The 21,841-nt window shown below is 43.6% G+C and overlaps 1 protein-coding gene across 1 annotated transcript in view; it reads right to left on the minus strand.

Moving 5' to 3' along the window:
* Nucleotides 1-1,511: 1,511 nt before the first annotated feature.
* The window catches only part of rfwd3 (ring finger and WD repeat domain 3), a 38,437-nt gene continuing 18,107 nt past the window's right edge, over nucleotides 1,512-21,841 (minus strand). The window contains exons 7-13 of the mRNA XM_080736288.1: nucleotides 21,131-21,245; nucleotides 19,195-19,435; nucleotides 16,713-16,863; nucleotides 12,317-12,493; nucleotides 9,209-9,423; nucleotides 7,699-7,916; nucleotides 1,512-1,974 (exon numbers count right to left, since the gene is read on the minus strand). Coding sequence (XP_080592414.1) covers nucleotides 1,831-1,974; nucleotides 7,699-7,916; nucleotides 9,209-9,423; nucleotides 12,317-12,493; nucleotides 16,713-16,863; nucleotides 19,195-19,435; nucleotides 21,131-21,245 — 1,261 coding nt within the window. The 3' untranslated portion in view covers nucleotides 1,512-1,830. The remainder of the gene's footprint in view (nucleotides 1,975-7,698; nucleotides 7,917-9,208; nucleotides 9,424-12,316; nucleotides 12,494-16,712; nucleotides 16,864-19,194; nucleotides 19,436-21,130; nucleotides 21,246-21,841) is intronic.

A 21,841-nucleotide genomic window follows, 5' to 3' on the forward strand; every position in this document is an offset into this window, starting at 1 on the left:
ACAGCACAAACAATCTAAGACCACAAACATGGCATAAAACTTAAAGAAAAGGCTTTGAATTTCCCTTTCACACTGGCTGTCTACAAATAGACAGGGATAAATCTGTAAAAACCTGATTAAAGGGTGTACCAAACTTTTCTCAATTGATTCTTATGTATTTTGACCTGTAGAATCCATTTCTGGAATATACAATTTTTGATGAATTTCTTCCTGTTCTTTCTGCCCATGTGTCAAATTATTTGTAACATGGGTGGAAATGACAGGACAAACCCCATTTAAAAAAAATATAAAAGGGTTTACCAAACTCTTCTCAGTTGATACTTGTGTAATTCTTCCTGTAGAATCCATTTCTGCAAAGTATATTGTTGTATTGTGCATAATTCATGAGATAATTAGCATAATTAGTCACATTATGTTAATTATCTAATTAATTATGCGCAATATAAAAATGTATATTGCAGAAATGGATTCTACAGGTCAAAATACATAAGAATCAATTGAGAAACGTTTGGTACACCCTTTAATCAGGTTTTTACAGATTTATCCCTGTCTACAAAGTGAAGAGGAGATCCAAGCCTACAGTGGTGGTGACTGCAGGTCCCCAGGGAGCAGTTGGAAGTATGCTTGTGAAACAGTCATACCAAGACACCCGATGCCATTTGCAGCCATGAATATCGTCGTTGATGGGTGAAAACCTTGTATGTCCAAAACCGTTCCTTTTGCATTTATCATTTTAAAAATGCTTTAAACTAGTGAAAACAGCCGATCTACAAGCACACAACGCCTTGCACCGCGAGGCGTTGTGTGCTTGTAGATCGGCTGTTTTCACTACTTTTGCGCGACGGCCTTGTATGATGAAGCAGGGCTTTACTTTGCGAAAGAACGTACACATTTGAAACTTGGAGATACGAGGTTTCCGCCTGACAACGACGATATGTTCTATGATGAGAGGTGGATTGAGAAGCAGGAGGGAGGATTCACTTAGTGGATTAACTATGTCCTCATCACCCCAGATGATTTCAAAGTAAACACAGAAGTTGCTAAAGGGAAAGTGAATGGTGTGTCTCTCTTGCCATGAGCAGCAATGAGACGTTCAATGTGCCCAAAGCTCCAACCAAAGAGGAAATGTCCTTCAGCACATACACCGCTCGTCCAAGGCTGAATCGCCTCAGTCGCAGAGCTTGCCAGTTATTCACATCTGAGGCCATGGTCAAAGCCATTCAGAGGCTGTTGATAAGAATACAGTAGACCGGCACCTCTGGAAGGATAAAGGCGAACGGCAAAGTGTTCTTAATGTTTGCATGGAGGTATGCTTGTGTTTCTCAACAAAAAAATTCTACCACCGTGAAATCTCACCCGACTTGAAACTCGAGTACATTTCTCACCGTCACAGCGGCCCTCTTTACTGTGGCTGCGATGGCTGGCCTTCTTGATGGCTGCTGCAAGCCTTGTGGATGTGTCTCCCGATTAACCACTTCAGCCCTATATATTTCGTTGTAACGGGCGGGAAATAGCCGATGCACGAGCCAACGTTGTCGCGCCCCGCAACGCACTGAGCTTGTATATCTGCTCTTTTCGCCATTAAAAATAAAAATGTATAAGGATGCCAGGGTTATAATGTGGTTTAAGTCAAACAAATGTTCATGAATGCAAACGTAAACGTTCAGGGGAATAGGCACACTTTTCACGACTGTGGACACATGTTCACAACTCATTGCTTTGATGTGCAACCCTAGTTGCTGCGGTCAAACAAGTTTATCTGCAGCATTTCTGATTCATTTTAATGCGGTGGTGCTGGTAACGCCAAGACGACTTGCCCCGTCCATCCGTTCACTCCCACTTATAGACCTTGAGCATCTTCTCTGTGAGGGAGGCGAGGTAGTGGTCTCCGTTGACGGTGAAGGGGCTGATGTCCAACACCGGCAGGTCAGCGGGGAGCTTCTGGAGGAGAGCGCCACTCCCGGCGTCCCACACCTAGAGTAGAACAGAGCTCTTTAATGATCACACCTAGAGTAGAACAGAGCTCTTTAATGATCACGCAGGGGGAAAGGCAGGCGGCAGAGTAGGGCTGTCACGATTATGACATTTTACATGACGATTATTTGTCACTCAAATAATTAACGATTAACGATGTAAATTCTATGTAATTGTGTTTTTGTCGTTGACAATTACATTTCTGTTTGGCTTTTAGGCTTTGAAGTTGCACATGGTAGATAGGACACATAACCTAAATATACAAAGAAATTACTAACATATTTGACAACCATACTTAAAAAAGAACATTGATAGTGGAAATAGCAGATCTACAAGCTCACAACGCGTTGCATTGCGGCGCGTTGTGAGCTTGTAGATCGGCTATTTCCACTATTTTTGACTTTTTTTAAATATATGAAAAAATGGCAACATGGAAACGATTATGACGATTATGAAAAATAATCACGATTATGTCAAAAAAAAATCACGATTAGACGATTATGTAATAATTGTGACAACCCTACGGCAGAGGCAGAACAACAGTTATGATACAGATGCAGAGTAAGAGAACTACTGTGAGGTCATCGGAAGAAAACATCTGGGTGTGTCCAGACAATAGAAACGGTTTAAGCCTGTTGACTAGAAGCTATGTATACGTACTTTACTTCAGTGGCTCTTAAAACACAGGGTCCACGGACCCCTCAGGGGTCCTTGAGGGAGTTCGAGGGGTTCCCCACCAAACGAGGAACATGAGGATCAGATTATTGGTTTCACTCTTTCCACCTACACTACAGGATTGAATTTTGTACCAATTCTAATCCAACCACAAATATTCTCTTATAACCCATTGAAACCGGAAAAGCATCGGTGTCATTTTAGACTTCTTTGGCTATAAAGAAAACATGACACATGCATATCTCCTTGTATGGGCCGTTCTGTCTGTGACATCAGCTGTGGTGATGTCGGTCTCTGCGTGCTTTCTATGACATGCTCGTACGGACACACAAAGCCAGACATAGGAGTGGTTAGCACCGCTCAAAAGAATTGCAGCTATACAGATCTATTTTTGAGAAATCGTAAATCTTTGAATATATCATTGATTTTAACGTGTCGGTCTGTCAAAATCTTTTAAAATGGGGTTCTGTGGTGTAATACCCATCAATCTGGGCGTCCTGGACATGAGAATGTTTGAGAACACACTGCTACACTACTGCCAAAACATTTCCAAAGCACAGTACAGCACCTTTTTTAGATTTTCAAACAAACAAACAATTCTCGATAAGTCGCTATTAAAGCAAAGCCCTCCCCATCCATCCCTCCTTGTACCATTATGCTTGAGCTGCACCTACTGTACATAAAACGATACTGTGAAGTTGAATATACTAACCTGTTGCACATAGAATATACTGTGAAGTTGATTACACAAAACAAGTTAGGTACAGTAGCAACTACTGGAAACAATGGTATTTGTTGTATACAATAAACCAAACTGTGTGCACATGTAGTCATGTTACTCATGTACATTTGAGGATGCTCTTTTATTCTCTTTGCTATTTTGCCTTTTGCACTCCCTTTCTTTTCCCTAAATCTTTCTACGTCATTATTACTACTACTACTACTACTACCTTTTTTTCAGCTGTTATTATACTGTATACCGTTGCATTGTCTGAAGGAAGCCAAACAAAACTACATTTTACTCTTATGTACCTGTACGAAAGATGTAACAATAACGTACAACCTTGAACATTGAACATTCTGCCCCAGCACTAGAATACTCGGGAACATTTCTCTCCCATAGAATTTGCAGCCTCTACAGATCCCTCTCAATAATGCGATTCTGATTTATGAGATATTGCACAGCCTTGCTCCTTGTTGCCGCAAGGACAAACTCTTCACAGCTGCAACCTCATAATTGAGATTGAACTCCTATCAATGCCTGGCACAATGTCCTCACTGTCACGAGCTTTCAATGAAACCTCCCCCCCCCCGCCACCACACATACAGACGTCTTCAATTTACAGAGCCAATACACAAGCCGTCTATGGTTTGCAGTTTAGACTTCTTTATTTAAAAAGGTCTGTAAGCTATTTCTTTGTTAAAATAAGTAGTCAAAGGGCGAGACAAACAAAGCTGTTTATGACAATATAGATCATCATAAAACCCTGTAGTGTTTATTTTATTTATTAATACAAATTGTAAACTTCCCGAAAACCTGGAATGGATCCGCGTACGCGCATATTCAAATAGTAAAATCAACAGGAAGTTGACAATTGACATTTTTCATTAAATACACATTTGTCATTCCTTGTCCACTTTTGGAGTTGCATCATGGCAAGGTAAATACACAATCCAAACCTCTACCAAAGTGTTCTTGTACTTTAAATTGCTCTATATATACCCTTCTATGACTTTATTGTGGCATCCACCTCATAAAAGTGATGTTTCGAGCACACTGTTTTTCCTTCAGACTTGAGTCAGAAGACAGAAGAAGCAGTTTGCTCAAAACGTCACTTTTACGAGGTGGCTGCCACAGTTAAAGTCATAGAAGGGAGCTACAGCGTGCGAACATGTCTTTTTGCTTTTGATCAATGTTTCATTCGAGGTCAGCACCTGCCTTTTAAAGGGTGTGTGGATGTGCGTGACCTCCTTTTATTCCCAAATTGCTCTATAGTCCCATAATCATTGCTATATATAGACTAGAGCAGGGTTCCCCAATAGGCGGCCCGCAGGGGGCTACTCTCTGGCCCACACCACCCCAGTAACAATGGTGGTATAACACAGCAGCAACAACACCAGTATATCGTCATTGTCGGGTGGAAATCTCGTATCTCCAAATGTGTACGTTCTTTCGCAAATCATTTTTAAAATGATAAATTCAAAACGAACGGTTTTGGACATACAAGGTTTTCACCCGACGACGACGAAAACTGTCGCTGGAGTAGCGGGAACGCCACCGTCGCCCCCTGCAATGTTGTGGCCCTCGGCTTGGTACCCTAGACATAATTCAATGTTGTGGCCCTCGGCTTGGTACCCTAGACATAATTCAATGTTGTGGCCCTCGGCTTGGTACCCTAGACATAATTCAATGTTGTGGCCCTCGGCTTGGTACCCTAGACATAATTCAATGTTGTGGCCCTCGGCTTGGTACCCTAGACATAATTCAATGTTGTGGCCCTCGGCTTGGTACCCTAGACATAATTCAATGTTGTGGCCCTCGGCTTGGTACCCTAGACATGATTCAATGTTGTGGCCCTTGGCTTGGTACCCTAGACATAATTCGGCCCTTGGGGAAAACTAATTGGGGAACCCTGGCCTAGAGAGTGTTTGTTCAGTAACTGGGATCTGTCCATCTCTCCAGCTGGCCTAGAGAGTGTTTGTTCAGTAACTGGGATCTGTCCATCTCTCCAGCTGGCCTAGAGAGTGTTTGTTCAGTAACTGGGATCTGTCCATCTCTCCAGCTGGCCTAGAGAGTGTTTGTTCAGTAACTGGGATCTGTCCATCTCTCCAGCTGGCCTAGAGAGTGTTTGTTCAGTAACTGGGATCTGTCCATCTCTCCAGCTCTTTAGTAAACATTTTCAGGTCAAGATACCAAATTAATCCAATCAGCAAAGTACAGTTCTACTCCTTTAACCCATTTAGGCCTGAACACATTATGACGCAATATTTTATGCTTTAACTATTGAAAAATAGCAGATATACAAGCTCACAGCGCGGCACCGAGTGCCGCGCTGCGAGCTTGTATATCTGCTATTTTTGAAAAATCGTGAAAATTAGATTTTTGACCCGATTACATAAGTGTCTTTTGAATCCTTCTAAGATTTTTTGAAAAACCGATGTTTGTATGTCAACAATCTGGCCGGCCATCGTCAAAGAAAAGGTCCTTTTCACTTAACTGGAGCTCAGTTAGTCTGTTCTTGAGAGACTACTATGTCAGTGGTGCTCAAACCTTTTCATGTGAAGGACCCCCAAAATGATATTTATTTGGCCACGGACCCCCATCTCAGAAAATGTAGTTCCAGGGACCACCCAGAAGCAAAATGTGAGTTACAAACGTTCGCTTTGAAAAATACATATATTCAAATATTTGCACACATTTTCATGACTTTTTCAAAAATAGCAGATCTACAAGCTCGCAGCGCGGCACTCGGTGCCGCGCTGCCTGTGAGCTTGTATATCTGCTATTTTTCAATAGTTAAAGCATAAAATATTGCGTCATAATGTATTCAGGCCTAAATGGGTTAAGATCTAGAATTTCTAGACGTTCATGGCGCGTTTTGAAAATCGGCTATTTTTGAAAGATATGGCATTTGTATTATTTGTTTTGATTAAGATTCCACCCACAACTACATGCCCAACATATGGATGCCTGGTTGAAAGTGGTTAAAGTGTGTTCTGCTCTTTATCCAGCAGCCACTGTTTGTGGATGACGTGTGTGTGTATAGTTAGGCCTTCGTCAAGAACCACAGGACAAATCAAGAACAATTCAAGCATTCATACGTCCTCTCGCACAAAACATGCAGAGTCATTTCCAGACTACGTAAACATTCTGCCTCTGCACACAGAGACAGCATTTCCAGCTTGCACTTATCACTAGGTAGGTGTGCTGTGCACGCACGCACGCACTGTTTAGGGACAAAATGCCTTACGAAAACTTGAGTATGAATAAACACACACACACACACACACACACACACACACACACACACACACACACACACACACACACACACACACACACACACACACACACACACACACACTTTAGAAACATCATCTTAAATCAAACACCAGACTATTTTTACAAGCAGTTCTTAAAATCAACCATCACACACAATTATGACACCAGAAATGCCAGCCTTGGTCATTTAAAACCTCCAGCTCCAAGAACACCGAGTTATTTATAGATCTTTATCATTTTGGAATCTGTTACCACCTCATATTAATCTCTCACAAAATAAATGATCATTCAAGATAGCTTTAAAGACACACTTGTCGCAGCTAATGAGATATTGATCTTATGTTGTATTTAATTGCAATGTTATGTTGTATATAATGTTTGTATAATGTTTTTGCAATGATCTATTTTATTTTTTATTTTTTCATGTTTTTATATTTGTATGTATTTTTATATGGACTCCAGGAAGACTAGCTGTCGCCCAGGTGTCAGCTAATGGGGATCCATTGAATAAACAATAAACACCTTTGCGTCGCAGGTTTTGAGCACTGAAAACTCTGGCTGGGCAAGTGGAACGTAACCTGTACTTGCCCGACGGGCAAGTGCCTCTGAGACCTTAGTGTCAACACCTGAGACAGCAATTTTATGAGCGCCATTTTATTTCAACCACTGCCATATGACAAGTTTGACGAGTTTTGGAGGCTGTCTAATACGCCAGTGACAAGTTTGACAACCATTTAATTAATTTAAAAAATGTATTACAATAAATGTACACCCATTCATTCCGGATGGGGACCCAAATGCATTCGGTCCCCATCTGGAATCAATGGAGGTACATTTACTATAATCTAATCTTTGTCTTAGAAATGCGACAAACGCAAACTCAAGTCTCCATGGCGTGACTAATCAATAGAAAAAAAGTCATTTTGGGGGTGAACTACTCCTTTAAGGCTAAATGTACTTAGTTACTTCACACCACTGCTCAGGACACACACACACACACACACACACACACACACACACACACACACACACAGCGTTGTTCTCACCATGGTGGAGTTGGAGGCCTCGTCCCCCACACACACCAGCGTGGCTCCGTCCCCTGCAGGGCTGCTGAACACAGCGTTCTTGGTGAGCAGCTTGCAGGAGGATCCGCCGCTGAAGGTCTGCACGGGGTTGCAGGAGCAGCAGGGCTCCTGGGCCGCGTCCTGCTGGGGCGTCCGCTGGAGCTCCATCAGCACGCTGCGCAGGGTGGGGTTGGAGCGTCCTGGGGGCAGGGGAGAGACGGAAGTTGGAAGAGGAGCATTAAAGGACAATCTAAAATATGAACTAGGGTTCATATTTTAGATTGTAATTAGAGAAAATAAAAAGTGAGTGTGAAAATGTTTTCATTTGCTTTGTTCTATTGTTTTTTATCGTGTTTAACGTGCAAAAATGTGGGGCATGCGTACGCATGGGGTCATGCGTACAAGTGACTAAATATGTCTTTTTAGACACAATAAGCCAGCAGTTTCTTTATTGCTATTTACAGTAATCACTTTTCACGGGTTCTCAGAACAGGCTGTCTTGAATTGCTGCCGTCGCTGCCGACACTCTACTTGCATTTGCCTCTCCGCCCTTCAGGTCCAAACCAGAAGAAGCAAGCTGTCAAAATCCCATATTAAATAACCTGCCACAAATGCATGTCCAAGAAGTAAACAATCTACTAATGTCAGATTAACATACACAAGTGTACTAGTTATATGTTCTAATTACCGTAGGTGCTTCTGAATTGTTCCAGTGTGTTTGTGTCAGTGTAATCCATGCCGTTTATGCACCGTCTGTGTTTGTCTGTTGATGACTAGTCGCAACGCTTCCATGTTCACACTGCTACTAGCTGGAACTGCGTGAGCTCAGCTGAGCTGTGCCTACCCAAGTGGATGATCCGTTGATTTTGTATCTGTTCGCGACACTGACTCACTACTCAGTCAATACTCTGTCTCGTGGCCTCTTCAGAGTAATAAGCAAAAGTGGAGCACTGTGGATATAGCACTAATATCACAGCATAGATATTAGTCTGGAATCTCTCTGTGGAGCCTGCATATCCGGACACACAAAAGTCACTTATATAATAATAATATAATTGGCCAAACGGACTGGGAAATAACGTACTTGATCTTGTCTTTTTTTCACTTTCTACCAAATCTCTTTGCCAAAAAATGTCTATTTATGGGTTCTATTTAACTGGGTTCTATTTAAGTGGGTTCTATTTAAGTTCTGCCCCAGGATAATGGATGTTGGGGGATATTTTTATTATCACGATAATATTGCAATTTCTTTGGTCGGTCTCTCTCACCTGGCCGGTAGGTGACCAGACAGTGTAATGTGGTTCTCTCTCACCTGGCCGGTAGGTGACCAGACAGTGTAATGTGGTTCTCTCTCACCTGGCCGGTAGGTGACCAGACAGTGTAATGTGGTTCTCTCTCACCTGGCCGGTAGGTGACCAGACAGTGGTTGTAATGTGGTTCTCTCTCACCTGGCCGGTAGGTGACCAGACAGTGTAATGTGGTTCTCTCTCACCTGGCCGGTAGGTGACCAGACAGTGGCGGCTCTCCGTCTCCACCTGGATGTCGGTGCAGCCGCTGGTCTCCAGGGGCAGCATGTGGGGCTTGTAGGTGGTCCCGTCCACCTGCTCCCAGAAGTAGGCCCCCTCCAGGGTGCCCACGATCAGCCCCCCGCACGGGAAGGAGCTGGAGGCCGCCCTGGGCACGTAGCACAGGGACGCCACCGGGCATCTGGGAGGAGGACAACACCACACCATGAGCTGTGCATTACTGCAGGTCCAACCAGACTAGAGTCATTACTGCAGGTCCAACCAGACTAGAGTCATTACTGCAGGTCCAACCAGACTAGAGTCATTACTGCAGGTCCAACCAGACTAGAGTCATTACTGCAGGTCCAACCAGACTAGAGTCATTACTGCAGGTCCAACCAGACTAGAGTCATTGTCATTGTTTTTTGTGCGTCTTGCCGCTAGTTGTTTTTATCGCTCTGACCTTTGGACACTGCACTATTAGGTTGTGTTAGTAGTTTTCTTTTTTTTTTTTTTGGAGCGGTGAAAGCGCTCCCAATAGACAGGTATGTCCGTGGGTATGTGGGTGGCTGGCTGGGTGGCTGGCTGGCCCTGTCCGTAGCCTGGCAATACCTTGAGTGGCCACACACAACACACTAGTTAAAGGAGGGGCGCTGTTTTGTGCAGGCCAGGCACACTCACCACTCACTCACAGGCACAGTTTACACTCACTCACTCACTCACATACATAGGGTACAGCTGCTCAAATTCACCGCTCCACTTCGAACCGAGGTTTGATTTTTGTATTTCTGCTTGTGTTTGACATGATGTAGAGATACTTGTTGCACTAACTAGCATTGACTGTTATGGTCACTTTGATTTGGGCACAGTATTATTTTGATAGTCGTGCTTTAAGACACTTTATGTATATGTTCCCTTTCCTGTTGTACCTTGCTCTTACTGTACTTACTGTACTCTGTTCTTGTTTTTTCTTTTTATCTTTTTCATACTTCTCTGTAACTTTGTAAATAACCTTATACTGCTGTGCTGCCTGTGTCTCTGGGCAACACATTTTCCCCCTTGGGATAATAAAGGTATCTATCTATCTATCTATCTATCTATCTATCTATCTATCTATCTATTACTGCATGTCCAACCAGACTAGAGTCATAACTGCAGGTCCAACCAGGCTAGAGTCATAACTGCAGGTCGAAACATAATCATTACTGCAGGTTCAACCCATCCTCTTGAGAGTGTAAAATGGAACCAAATGGACCCGTACAGATCCATTTGGTTTGATTTTACGCTCTCCGTTCAATTAGAGTCAACCAGTAGCTGTTCTACTGGCCACAGGGGATAACATAATCACAATACGAAGCTCCATTCAATGTTTTACCTGAAAGCAAAAGTGCTTTAAGAGCACTCTTCCCATTTTACACCATCTATACTGTTCTAGTTAAAATAATACGTATTCTATTCTCCTATTACGCAATATCATCATCAATATCAACATTTGTTATGCTCATCTCATCCGGTGCCATTAAAAAAAAAGAAAAGATACACTTGTAACAAAAAAAAACAGGGGGGGGGGGGGGGGTAGGGTTATTGTGTGTGTGTGTGTGTGTGTGTGTGTGTGTGTGGGAGGGGTCCCCAGATGATTAACTTAATGTGCACCATTGTTTTCTCACTCAACACTCAAACCGACATAAATCTGCACATTTCTAGAGTGACAATTTAAGGATGTTTTAATACCTCTAAAATGACAAGTTAGTAATTACACATTGGCCAAATTAATATTAGAGGCAGAAATTGTGCTCACAACGCGAGGTGTTGTGAGCATGTAGATCTGCTATTTTCTAGGGCTGTCTTCGACACAGGATTTATGAAGTCGATTCGAGTCGCGGGGGTTAATCCGACGCGTCGACGAATCGTTTTATAGTCTACTTTGTGTAAAAAAAGAGAAAAAAAAGTGTTGCTTTAAACCACGTCAACATAGGCCTAATAGAATAATACATTAAGAGATGAATTGAATACACCGTGTTTTCGGTGATATCGGTGCGCAAGCACAAATGTTATCTGCATAGCAGTGTACAACCATAGAGTTATAACACACCGTTAAAACAAATCTCCGCTGTTTCAACTCTGCCCCGTCTCTCGGCAGCGTGCAGTAGATGAGACATTCGCGAACGATTCCGCTCTCTTGAACGGCTCTTTTAAATGAACGATGGGATCCAGTCCGCAGTCGCGGGACACAGAGCACTGACAGAGTAATGAGTCAGTGTCGAGAACGGATTCATTTCAGAAACGGATCATAAAAAGGGGGAGGCACAGCTCCCGTTAGAGCTAAAAGTCTGGGTTTCCGAGGCTACGTTAGAGCCAGCAGTGTGGACATGTCATGGACGCAAACACAGCGAAACACAATCATTCATCATGGATTACAACATTGGAACAATTCAGAAGCACTTTAATTAGAAAATGTAACTTGTAGCCTACACTTGTGTATGTTAATTTGACTTTAGAAGATTGTTTACTACTTCGTGGACGCGCGTTTGTGCTGTGGCAGGTTATTTAGTATGGGACAGCGTGCTTCCCTCCTCTTAACGGAACACTGTCCCGGCTCTGAATGTTTTAACGAAGCGGCGGTCTGAACCGTTCTGGCCGTTCCGTCTCACTTTCAACCCGACGCTGGTGCGAGACAATAAATAACTGTTCGTGTTCGCCAATTGCTACTTCTCATTGGAAGTACATGACACCACACCAGTCCAGCAGTGCACCGCAGTACTGGCAGTAGTAGGCTAACTGGTGATATAAAAAAATATATATTTTCGCTTCGACTCAAACAATTGGCGTCGATTCCCGGGGCTTAAAACGACGCGTCGATTCGTCGATTTTTAGAAGACACCCCTACTATTTTCACAATATAACTGTGTTATACAAAATGTAATGCCTTTAGTCTTAGTGCTCGTCAGGGTGGGGGGGGGGGGGGGGGGGGTCCCCAGTTAAAATATGATTATTTTGGAGGTCGCGGCCAGAAAAGGTTGAGAAACCAGTGTTCTAAACGATAAGACGCGAGGCCAGCCAACCTGGATCTCAGCGGCTCCAGCTGGTGAACATACCTGGATCTCAGCGGCTCCAGCTGGTGAACATGTGTGCTGGTGTCTCTGGTGTCGTAGACCAGCACAGCTCCGTTCATCAGACCAGCGTACACATAGTTGTTGTTGTCCAGAGACCAGCAGCAGCTCCACACCGGCTTCCCCGTGTTGTAGGTCTGCACCACCGTGTTGGTCATCAGACTGCAGCCAAGACACACAGACACATGCACCACATAATCAATACATAGATCATACATGTTGTAGGTCTGCACCACCGTGTTGGTCATCAGACTGCAGCACAGACACATGCACCACATAATCAATACATAGATCATACATGTTGTAGGTCTGCACCACCGTGTTGGTCATCAGACTGCAGCACAGACACATGCACCACATAATCAATACATAGATCATACAGTGTTGTAGGTCTGCACCACCGTGTTGGACATCAGACTGCAGCCAAGACACATGCACCTCATAATCAATACATAAACTAGAAGAATCGCTCTTCCGAGCACAGGTCTCCACCAGGCCAGGCGTCCTGGTGGTGTTATAATAGGCCAATGTAAAAAGGGTGGCATGTGTTCTTCGACAATCTTAGGAATAATAATCTCAAGGAATAATAGGAAAATTGTGTTTTACATAAGTCGGCCTCCTGGTGGTGCTATAAAAGGCTGATGTGAAAAATGCAGGGAAAGGGTTTTTCCTTGGCCTCTAGGGAGTGCGCTTACAAAGTTTGAAACTGATCAGTGGAGTTATAGGTAAAACCACAAATCGGCCTGTTATAGCGCCACCATGAGGCTGATTTAAAAAAATGTAAGTGGCATTTCTTCCTCATCCTAGTGGGAACGTGTGTGCCCGATTTCATGTTAATTACACTTTGCGTTTGTGATTTGAGGCATTTTGTTCAAAACGGCTCAATCCTACAAACTTTGGAAGCCAATCTTAGCCAATCAGGATGGAATATGCAAAATCGGACAGATCCATGTCGATCACATGACTGTCGAGATACTGCCTACCGATTTGTAGGATTTTTGGACAAAATCTGTTAGAGTAGTGTACAGAAATGTATGTGTTTTGCAAACATCGGCCTCATGGCTAGAACAGGCCCATTTGAAAAATGTGGGTCAGAGGTTCTGAATTGGCATCCAGGGAGTGTGTGTGCTCATTTTGGCAGCGACCAGGCCAACGGCGACTGAGATTAGATGGTAACAAACTGCGAGGACGCAAGGACGCACGCATGCACGCACAGAGACGAAAACATACTCTCCCCTATGCCTTCGGCTGGTGGAGACAAAAACAAAAAATAAATGGTGCATTTATGCACATTCATACACCGATGGCAGAGGAAACCATGCAAGGTATACCAAACTGCACATGGGGAGCAATTAGGGGTTCAGCATCTTGCTCAAGGACACTTCGACACTAACTCTGGGGGAGCCCGGGATCGAACTGGGAACCTGAGCCAGTGCCACCCTTACTGCCAACACAGATAAAGATACCTTTATTGATCCTGTGTGGGGGAGACAGGGGGACATGAAGGCGCCAGAGCCAACACAGCAGTACAAGTTACAGATGAGGACAAGTGTAATAGGTACAGAAGGATGACATCACATCGTCACAGTAGATAAACCTTCGAGAAATACCCTTGCAAAGCAATTAGTGTCCGACCCATATATCGGCCACCGATATATCGGGGCACGATATGGCCTTATTTGGTCATATCGGATCTAGGGTTGGGGGCGGTAACCGCCGTACCGCCGTACCGCGGTATACCGAGGCCTACCGCGGTGTCAGGGTCCTTACCGCGGTCAAAATAGTCTATTTTTTTATTGAAAACAAGCGAGTTTTAAAACGGGGGAGAGGCGAGGACCGCATGCGCTCCATGCCGCTCTGCTCTGGGCCGCGTACCACAGGTTTGGAACGTCTATGGTTTGGAAGCCACATACGTCACTCGACTGAGTCGACTCGGAGACAGTCTACACAGACACAGCAGCAGCCTCGTAGTAGGGAGCACGGAGAAGCGTAAACTTTCTCTGACTGTAATCCACACAACACAAGTATGTTAATACATACCTTGTGTTGTGGCAGTAGTAGGCCTACCTTGTGGCATTTTGTTTTTTATTCATACGGATTACAGGCGGAGCGCGGACCGCATGGACTAAAAGCGAAAATGAAACGATCTTTTACTTTTCCCACCGCGTCGCGCCGAGCCGCCGACTCGCCCGTTGTGCCCCATCGCCGATTTTATAACCTTTTCTGTCAAATCTTGTCACTAAAACCTGTATATATCAGCACTCAATCGCTGCGATTTCAGACGTGAGTTAATCACTGTACACGATCTGATTACCCGTCTCCGTCTCTCTTCTGGTTTGTTCACACACAGCAGTCTGTGTCTTAAAAGCCCAAGTAGCTACCGTTACTATGGTAACCCGACAGTGCAGATCTAAAAGCTCAGAACGCGTCGCGGATGCGACGTGTTGTGAGCTTGTAGATCTGCTCCTTTCAAAGCCAAACCTGCTGTGCTGTACGGGGAAGTATAACTCGGGCAGTCAGGCTGTGGAGAGGCGACTTTTGGGAAGACGATTGCAATATTTTGGCTTATCGCCGAACCTTAATTAATAGATACGGGGGTGCGGTAATTACCGCAATACCGGCGGTAAATGGGAAGACGGTAATCGCGGTAACAAAATGTCGATACCGCCCCACGCCTAATCGGATCATATCATATCGGTGAAATATCCGCCCGATATGAAAACAATGAAATAAAGTATGCACAAAGCAGTAGAAGCAGTGGACGTTGCTAGTGTGATGATATATCTTGTCCAGCAGAGAGCCATGTGCAGAGCTCACACAATTAGGGCTGTGTCACGATTATGCAATTTTACTTGGCGATTAATTGTCACTTAAGAACTCTCTCCCAGCCATTTACAATATGCTTGTGCGCCTATACTGCCAGGAATATTATTAATTTCCAAGTTATCAGTAGCCTATCCCAGCAGGGATAATATAATTGCAGATTGTAGTACACATACTATACCACTAGAGTGTGCCCAACGATTAGGTCTTGCAGTCTGGACTCAGCCTGGACAGCATTGTGGACCATAATGGCCGCCTATGGAGCCGCCATTATGGCTCCCGGTCCGCCGAACGGGAGCCATCCTGGAGCGAGTGCACGTCGTGCACACGCCATATACACTCGTTTTTGATCCTGAGTGACCACTCTGTCAGCCTGCCATTTTTTTCCGAATGAAAATCCGTCTAAATATGGTAAAGTTTGATAAGAAAAACCTCAGCTTTCAATGCTATGGAAAGGCCCATGCTTTGTTATGGCCGAACGACTTCCGGGTTACGTCATCGATGATGTCATTTCCAGCGCATTTTTATAGCTTAAGCTTATATGAACCTAGAATGGTCATTTATAGCTCAAAAAATGTCAAAAAAATACCAAAAAAAACAGAAAATGATCCCCAAGGCGACGTTTGGCGATCTGGCTGGCTGGGCTTCCTCAAAATGGCGATGGAAGGCGATTTGGCTGTGAACTAGTTAAATAATTGCGACCAACGATTAAATTGTGTTTCTGTCGCAGGACGCAAGACGGAAAACAGCTAATCTACTTGTGGACGTGTAGATCTGCTGTTTTCGTGAGCAATCAAGTAGTGACCAGAGACAAAGAAAGCAAAGGGTGGTTACCATTCTCAATGCGCTGTTCTACACTCCACCCGTGTGGTGTGGTGTGGTGTGTTGTGTAGTGTATCTTACCTGGTCAGTTTGATGGTGTTGTCTGCGTGTTGTGTTGTTTACCAGGTGAGTTTGGTGTGTTGTCTGTGTGTTGTCGTATAGCAGGGGTTCCCAAACTTTTTTGTCTCAGGGCACCCCAAGAATATTGTTTTAATCCGAGGCTCCCTAAATTATAATTTTCACTCCCAGCACCTTATATTTATAGCATATCGTCGTTGTCGGGTGGAAACCTTGTATGTCCAAAACCATTTGTTTTGTATTTATCATCTAAAAAATGTACTAAACTAGTGAAAACAGCAGATCGATGCGAGGCGTTGTGTGCTTGTAGATCGGCTGTTTTCACTAGTTTTGTGCAACAGACTTGTATGATGAAGCAGGGCAAAAGACATACACATTTGAAACTTGGAGATACAAGGTTTCTGCCCGACAGTGACGATATGTTAGTAATTATGTTGCGAGGAAAACATTGAGATAACAGCCATTTCGGTTAGAACTGACCGAAAATAACTTTGTACTTCAAGTTTAAAATGACACTAAATATTTGTTCAAGTGTCCAAAATAAATACATTCCAAATATTATCAAATTATCTCGCGGCACCCCTGGACTGCCGTCGCTTCACCCCAGGGTGCCCCCGTCACCCACTTTGAAAACCCCTGCCGTATAGAATATGTTTACCTGGTCAGTTTGATGGTGTTGTCCAGCGCTGCAGACAGCATGAGGCTGTCGGCCTGGCGGTTGAAGGCCAGGCCTCTGATCTGCTTGGCGTGGATGGGAACGTACTGGCTGGCCTTCATGTTCACCGCACTGATCTTCTTCACCCCGCAGCCTGGAGGCAGAGATACAGAGCATGAGATGTGTTATCAGGGGAAACTGTGGCGCCATACTTTGAGAGACGTCTTGTGGCTTACGGCGTAGTGTAGTGCAGTGTTTCTCAACCTTCTTTTCCTGCATGGGCACACTTTTCATGTCACACCAACATAATACGGGGGTGTAAATATCATCACTGTCGGGAAGAAACCTTGTATCTCCAAGTTTCAAATTTGTACGTTTCTTCGCAAAGTAAAGCCCTGCTTCATCAAACAAGGCTGTCGCACAACAGTAGTGAAAACAGCAGATCTACAAGCACAAAACGCCTCGCGGTGCGAGGCGTTGTGGGCTTGTAGATCGGCTGTTTTTGTTTTGGGTGAAACCCAAAACCAATAACTAGGGTCGGACGTCGCTTTGGCAGTCACGTGGGCAGGGTACAGTGGATACATTTCCCCTGATGAGGACACGCGGGCTGCCTCCATGTATTCTATATAGTGCGCCGGCCGCTCAGCCGTCCAACATGTGGAATCGAGTGCTCCTCCTTTTTAGTCGCTCCAAGTAGCCCCCCTCTTTTGGTTTGGGAAGGGCGATATCTGTGTCGGAAGGTATTTGGCCGGGCGGAGCCAGCCTGTCTGCATGTATTTTAGCGTATTTCAGTGCTCTCGTCATAGCATATATGTGTAAACGAGCACCACTGCCTCACTAGCCCTCTCTCGGTGTTCCTCGGCAAAAGTCGCGCTCCCTCGTTTTGTGCCGGCCGCCATTGACTCCTATATTCTATACTGAAACATAAAAACGGCTTTATCTCGAAATAAGGTGCAAATAACGCCGAGGAGGCCGAGATCAGCTTGTCTTCACGGCGACACTATGCCGTGATGGTCGGCCCCGGTTAGGATTTTAGTTTTCGCGACCGTTTGTAAACAAACAGATCTCCTTCCTGGATCGTCAGTGTACACCCACGTGCACACGCACGGAGCTTCCGGGGCTCTTCAAAATAAAGCGTAAGTGAATGGTGGCGTCCTGAGTGTTAAAGCAGGTGAAAATAATAATAAACAAATAATAGTTGGACATTTTTGGATTTAAGCTCACAAAAAAACGGTGAGTGGTTTAAACATGCTGAAGTTAACATTTCCCATTTGGCAATGCGTCATGGTGTGTTGCAATACAGTGGATTAATGTTTTAAATATACATTTTAGGCAGATTACCCCCCCGGACCCCCCTGCGGCTTAACACTTTAAGAAAACAACAAGCACCCAAAACGCTCTATCAAAGAATTTGATTCTAGTTTTAGTTTAAATCATTTCTAAAATGATAAATACAATACTGACTTTCAAGCAGTTTCAAGGGGCACACTTGACCCTTCTCAGGGGCACACCAAAGGTCCCCAGGAAGTGGTTGAGAAACACTAGTGGTGTAACAGATAAAATACTACTTTTATTTCAAAACAAAAAACATTGAATGTGAATGAATAGATGTTTTAATTAATAATTGGACGTTTCAAGTGGAGGTAAAGAGTGTTCCATCACAGCTCTATGAGTACATGGCTCGAAGCCATGAGTGTCCATTCTTCAGACAAGTCTGGGCTTGTATCTAAACCATTACATTAAATAAGCTTATTCAAATGAGGCTATAAAATAAGAGTATGAGAGATTCATTTGATCTCCGAGATCGCTTCTCAGCACCAACCGTGTTCGGCACATGGAGAGAAATACTTTAAGAATTAAGTTTAATCGCATACAACAGTTTGTCGTCATCCATATGAAGCAGTTTTTTCTTTTTCTTTTATTTGGTAACTAGGGCTGTCACAATTATTACATAATCGTCTAATCGCAATTATTTGACATAATCGTAATTATTTTGTGATACTCGTCATAATCGTTTACACGTTAAAAGATGTTTATATAAGTTCAAACATTTACAAAAATAGTGGAAATAGCAGATCTACAAGCTCGCGTTGTGAGCTATTTCCACTAGCTCACATAGCGGCTATTTCCACTATCAATGTTCTTTGTAATGTGTAAAGTTGTGAAATATGTCATTTCTTTGTAAATGTAGGTTATGTGTCATATCTGCCATGTGCAACTTCAATTCCTAAAAGCCAAAGAGAAATGTAATTGTCAACGACAAAAACACAATTAAATCGTTAGTCGCAATTATTTGAGAGACTATTAATCGTCATGTAAAATGTCATAATCGTGACAGCCCTATGCCTGAACCCATTTTTCGCCTGGTGTCAATTATCTAAAGTAATCCTGGGAGACTAAAACAATAGGCATCAGTTGGCAGTCGGCAGCGTTTCATTTAAGTTCTTCTTACCAGGAACCAGGGTGGCGTGTGGGGAGTTCTTACCAGGAACCAGGGTGGCGTGCGGGGAGTTCTGGGAGGCCAGCAGACAGCTGAGTGGCTCGCAGTACGACAGCACCCTGCAGCCTCCAGTCTGGGACACCAGCACTGCTCTGTTGAAGTGGTACTGAGCAGGGACCCCCCTGGAGGACGAGGAGGGGTCCCCCGCTCTCTGGGACTGACCCAGAGAGGAGGAGGAGGACTGGTGGGACCCACTGCTCGACTGGCTCATCAACGTCTTCAACTCCTGTAATACCACATACAGGGTTGCCACACATTTTTAACAATTCATTTCCAAAACTTTTCCAGAATATTTATCACTATTTCCACGACTATATAACAAGAATTCAGCTCAATAATGAGTCGCTTACTCCTATGCACAATGCCCAAAGACAGGTAGTGTATGCCAGTGGTTCTCAACCTTTTCAGGCTGTGACCCCCAAAATAATCATATTTTAACTGGGGACCCCAGCACCCTGACGAGCACTAAGAGTTGAGGAATTTTGTTTAACACGGTTTCATGGTGAAAATAGCAGATCTACATGCTCACAACGCCTCGCGTTGTGAGCATGTAGATCGGCTATTTTCACAATTTCTGCCTCTAATATTTGACAATTAACCAAGTGTTATGAGGTTACATACGAGGAATTACAACAAAATACAGTCATACAACCCAAAATACATATCCATTTGGGGGTCCTTGACTGACAAGAAAAGGTTTGAGAACCACTGCTGCAGATCAGGGGTTTTCAAAGTGGGTGACGGGGCACCCTGGGGTGCCGCGAGATCATTTGATAATATTATTTGGAATTTATTAGGACACTTGAAAAAAAATTTTAGTATCATTTTAAACTTGAAGGAAAAGTTATTTTCAGTCAGTTCTAACCAAAATGGCTATTATCTCAACGTTTTATTCACAACGTAATCACTAAAATATCATCACGGTCGGGCAGAAACCTCGTATCTCCCAAGTTTCAAACGTGTACGTCTTTTGGTAAAGCAAAGCCCTGCTTCATCATACAAGACTGTCGCACAAAACTAGTGAAAACAGCCGATCTGAGGCGTTGTGTGCTTGTAGATCGGCTGTTGTCACTAGTTTTAGTACATTTTATAGATGATAAATACAAAACGGTTTTGGACATACAAGGTTTCCACCCGACAACGACAATATGCTATAAATATGTGCTGGGAGTGAAAATTATAATGTAGGGGTGCCTCGGATTAAAAAGTTATTTATGGGGTGCCCTGAGACAAAAAAGTTTGTGAACCCCTGTTGTAGATTAGCCCGTCTTACGGTTAAAGTCAGCATTGGGAAGACATGCTCACTTCACTTCTATACAATTTAGGCATTTAGCAGACACCCTTAATCCAGACCTTGGTTTCTATGGAATCCAGGAGACTGAAATCAGTCTAAGAACTTAAGTCCTCATAATATGTCTGGCGTCAGGAAAGTGGTTAATTGGATGCTTGCAGGTGTTGAAGGAAGGCTTGCAGCTTACATAAAATACCCAAAGCTTAGTTCTGAAACTTAAATTTGGTCCATTATATCTCCCCTTTAATAATACCAATTGGTATTGTGTTTTATATAAATGTTATTGTTGATTAGACACCATTACAACAAGGCACAGTTGTAAGCATCGGGCATTCATGGAATGAGCGACACAGCCAAACGTGTGCAAACGGCCTGCAATACAGTTGTGTTGGTATAAGGGCATTCACGAATAGTGATTTTTAGTATTCAAATTATTCGACCTCAAAGTATTCGAATAGTCGACAGGACTGGCCAAACTGTCAAATATTAAGTAAGCAAGAGGCGAACATTGTGAAAATAGCCGATCTACATGAAAATAAAAATATGCGAATATTCGACTTCGGTGAACAACGGTGCATAGTGATTTTGATATTTGAATATTTGGTGAATGCACTGGTTGGTATTGCGTACCTGCAGCTGCCTGCGCAGTTTGCTACATTCCTCCGTCACGACCTGCAGCTGCAGCCGGCACTGAGCAGACTCTAGCTCCGCCCTCCTCCTCAGACTCTGCTCCTCCTCCAGCGACCTAGAGGAGAAACACACCAGAGCAGTGATGTCATTACGTGCGCATCCCGCATCAAAAAACTCATTCAAGTCGCCCAGGGACTCATTCATGTCATGGTCCTGGGGTCCCGTGGATGCGCCTCCATTGGAGTCCATGTTAAAATAATTTACTTCTTCTACTTAAGTTGCTATATTAGTTTAGATAGTTTGATTCGTTTTTTAATGTATTGTGTAAGATAAACACTGTAAAGATTTATTATCAGTTAAACCTGGAACAGCTAAAAACTATTCACTAGTGGTTCTCAAAGTGTGGTCCTGGGTCCTTGAGGGAGTTCCAGGGGGTCCCCAGATAAATGATAGTTAGGAACCAAATAAACATTTAATATAAATTGGGGTCCCAGTGATATAAATATAATTAAATGGGTGTCTGTAGCCTAGTGTATTTAGAAATCCTAGTTCTAAGTTCAAGCATTAGCCAAATTGTAAAATAAATATAAGAAATAGGCAAACATTTTGAAAATAGCCGATCTACAAGCTCACAGCGCTGGAAAACATTGTATTGAGGACTCATAAAACATTTCTGGGACCCATTTGAATGACCACCTGTGGGTCCCGGGA

Source organism: Nannobrachium achirus (genome assembly GCF_963921795.1).
Source record: "Nannobrachium achirus genome assembly, chromosome: 11".
NCBI classification, from domain to species: Eukaryota; Metazoa; Chordata; class Actinopteri; order Myctophiformes; family Myctophidae; genus Nannobrachium; species Nannobrachium achirus.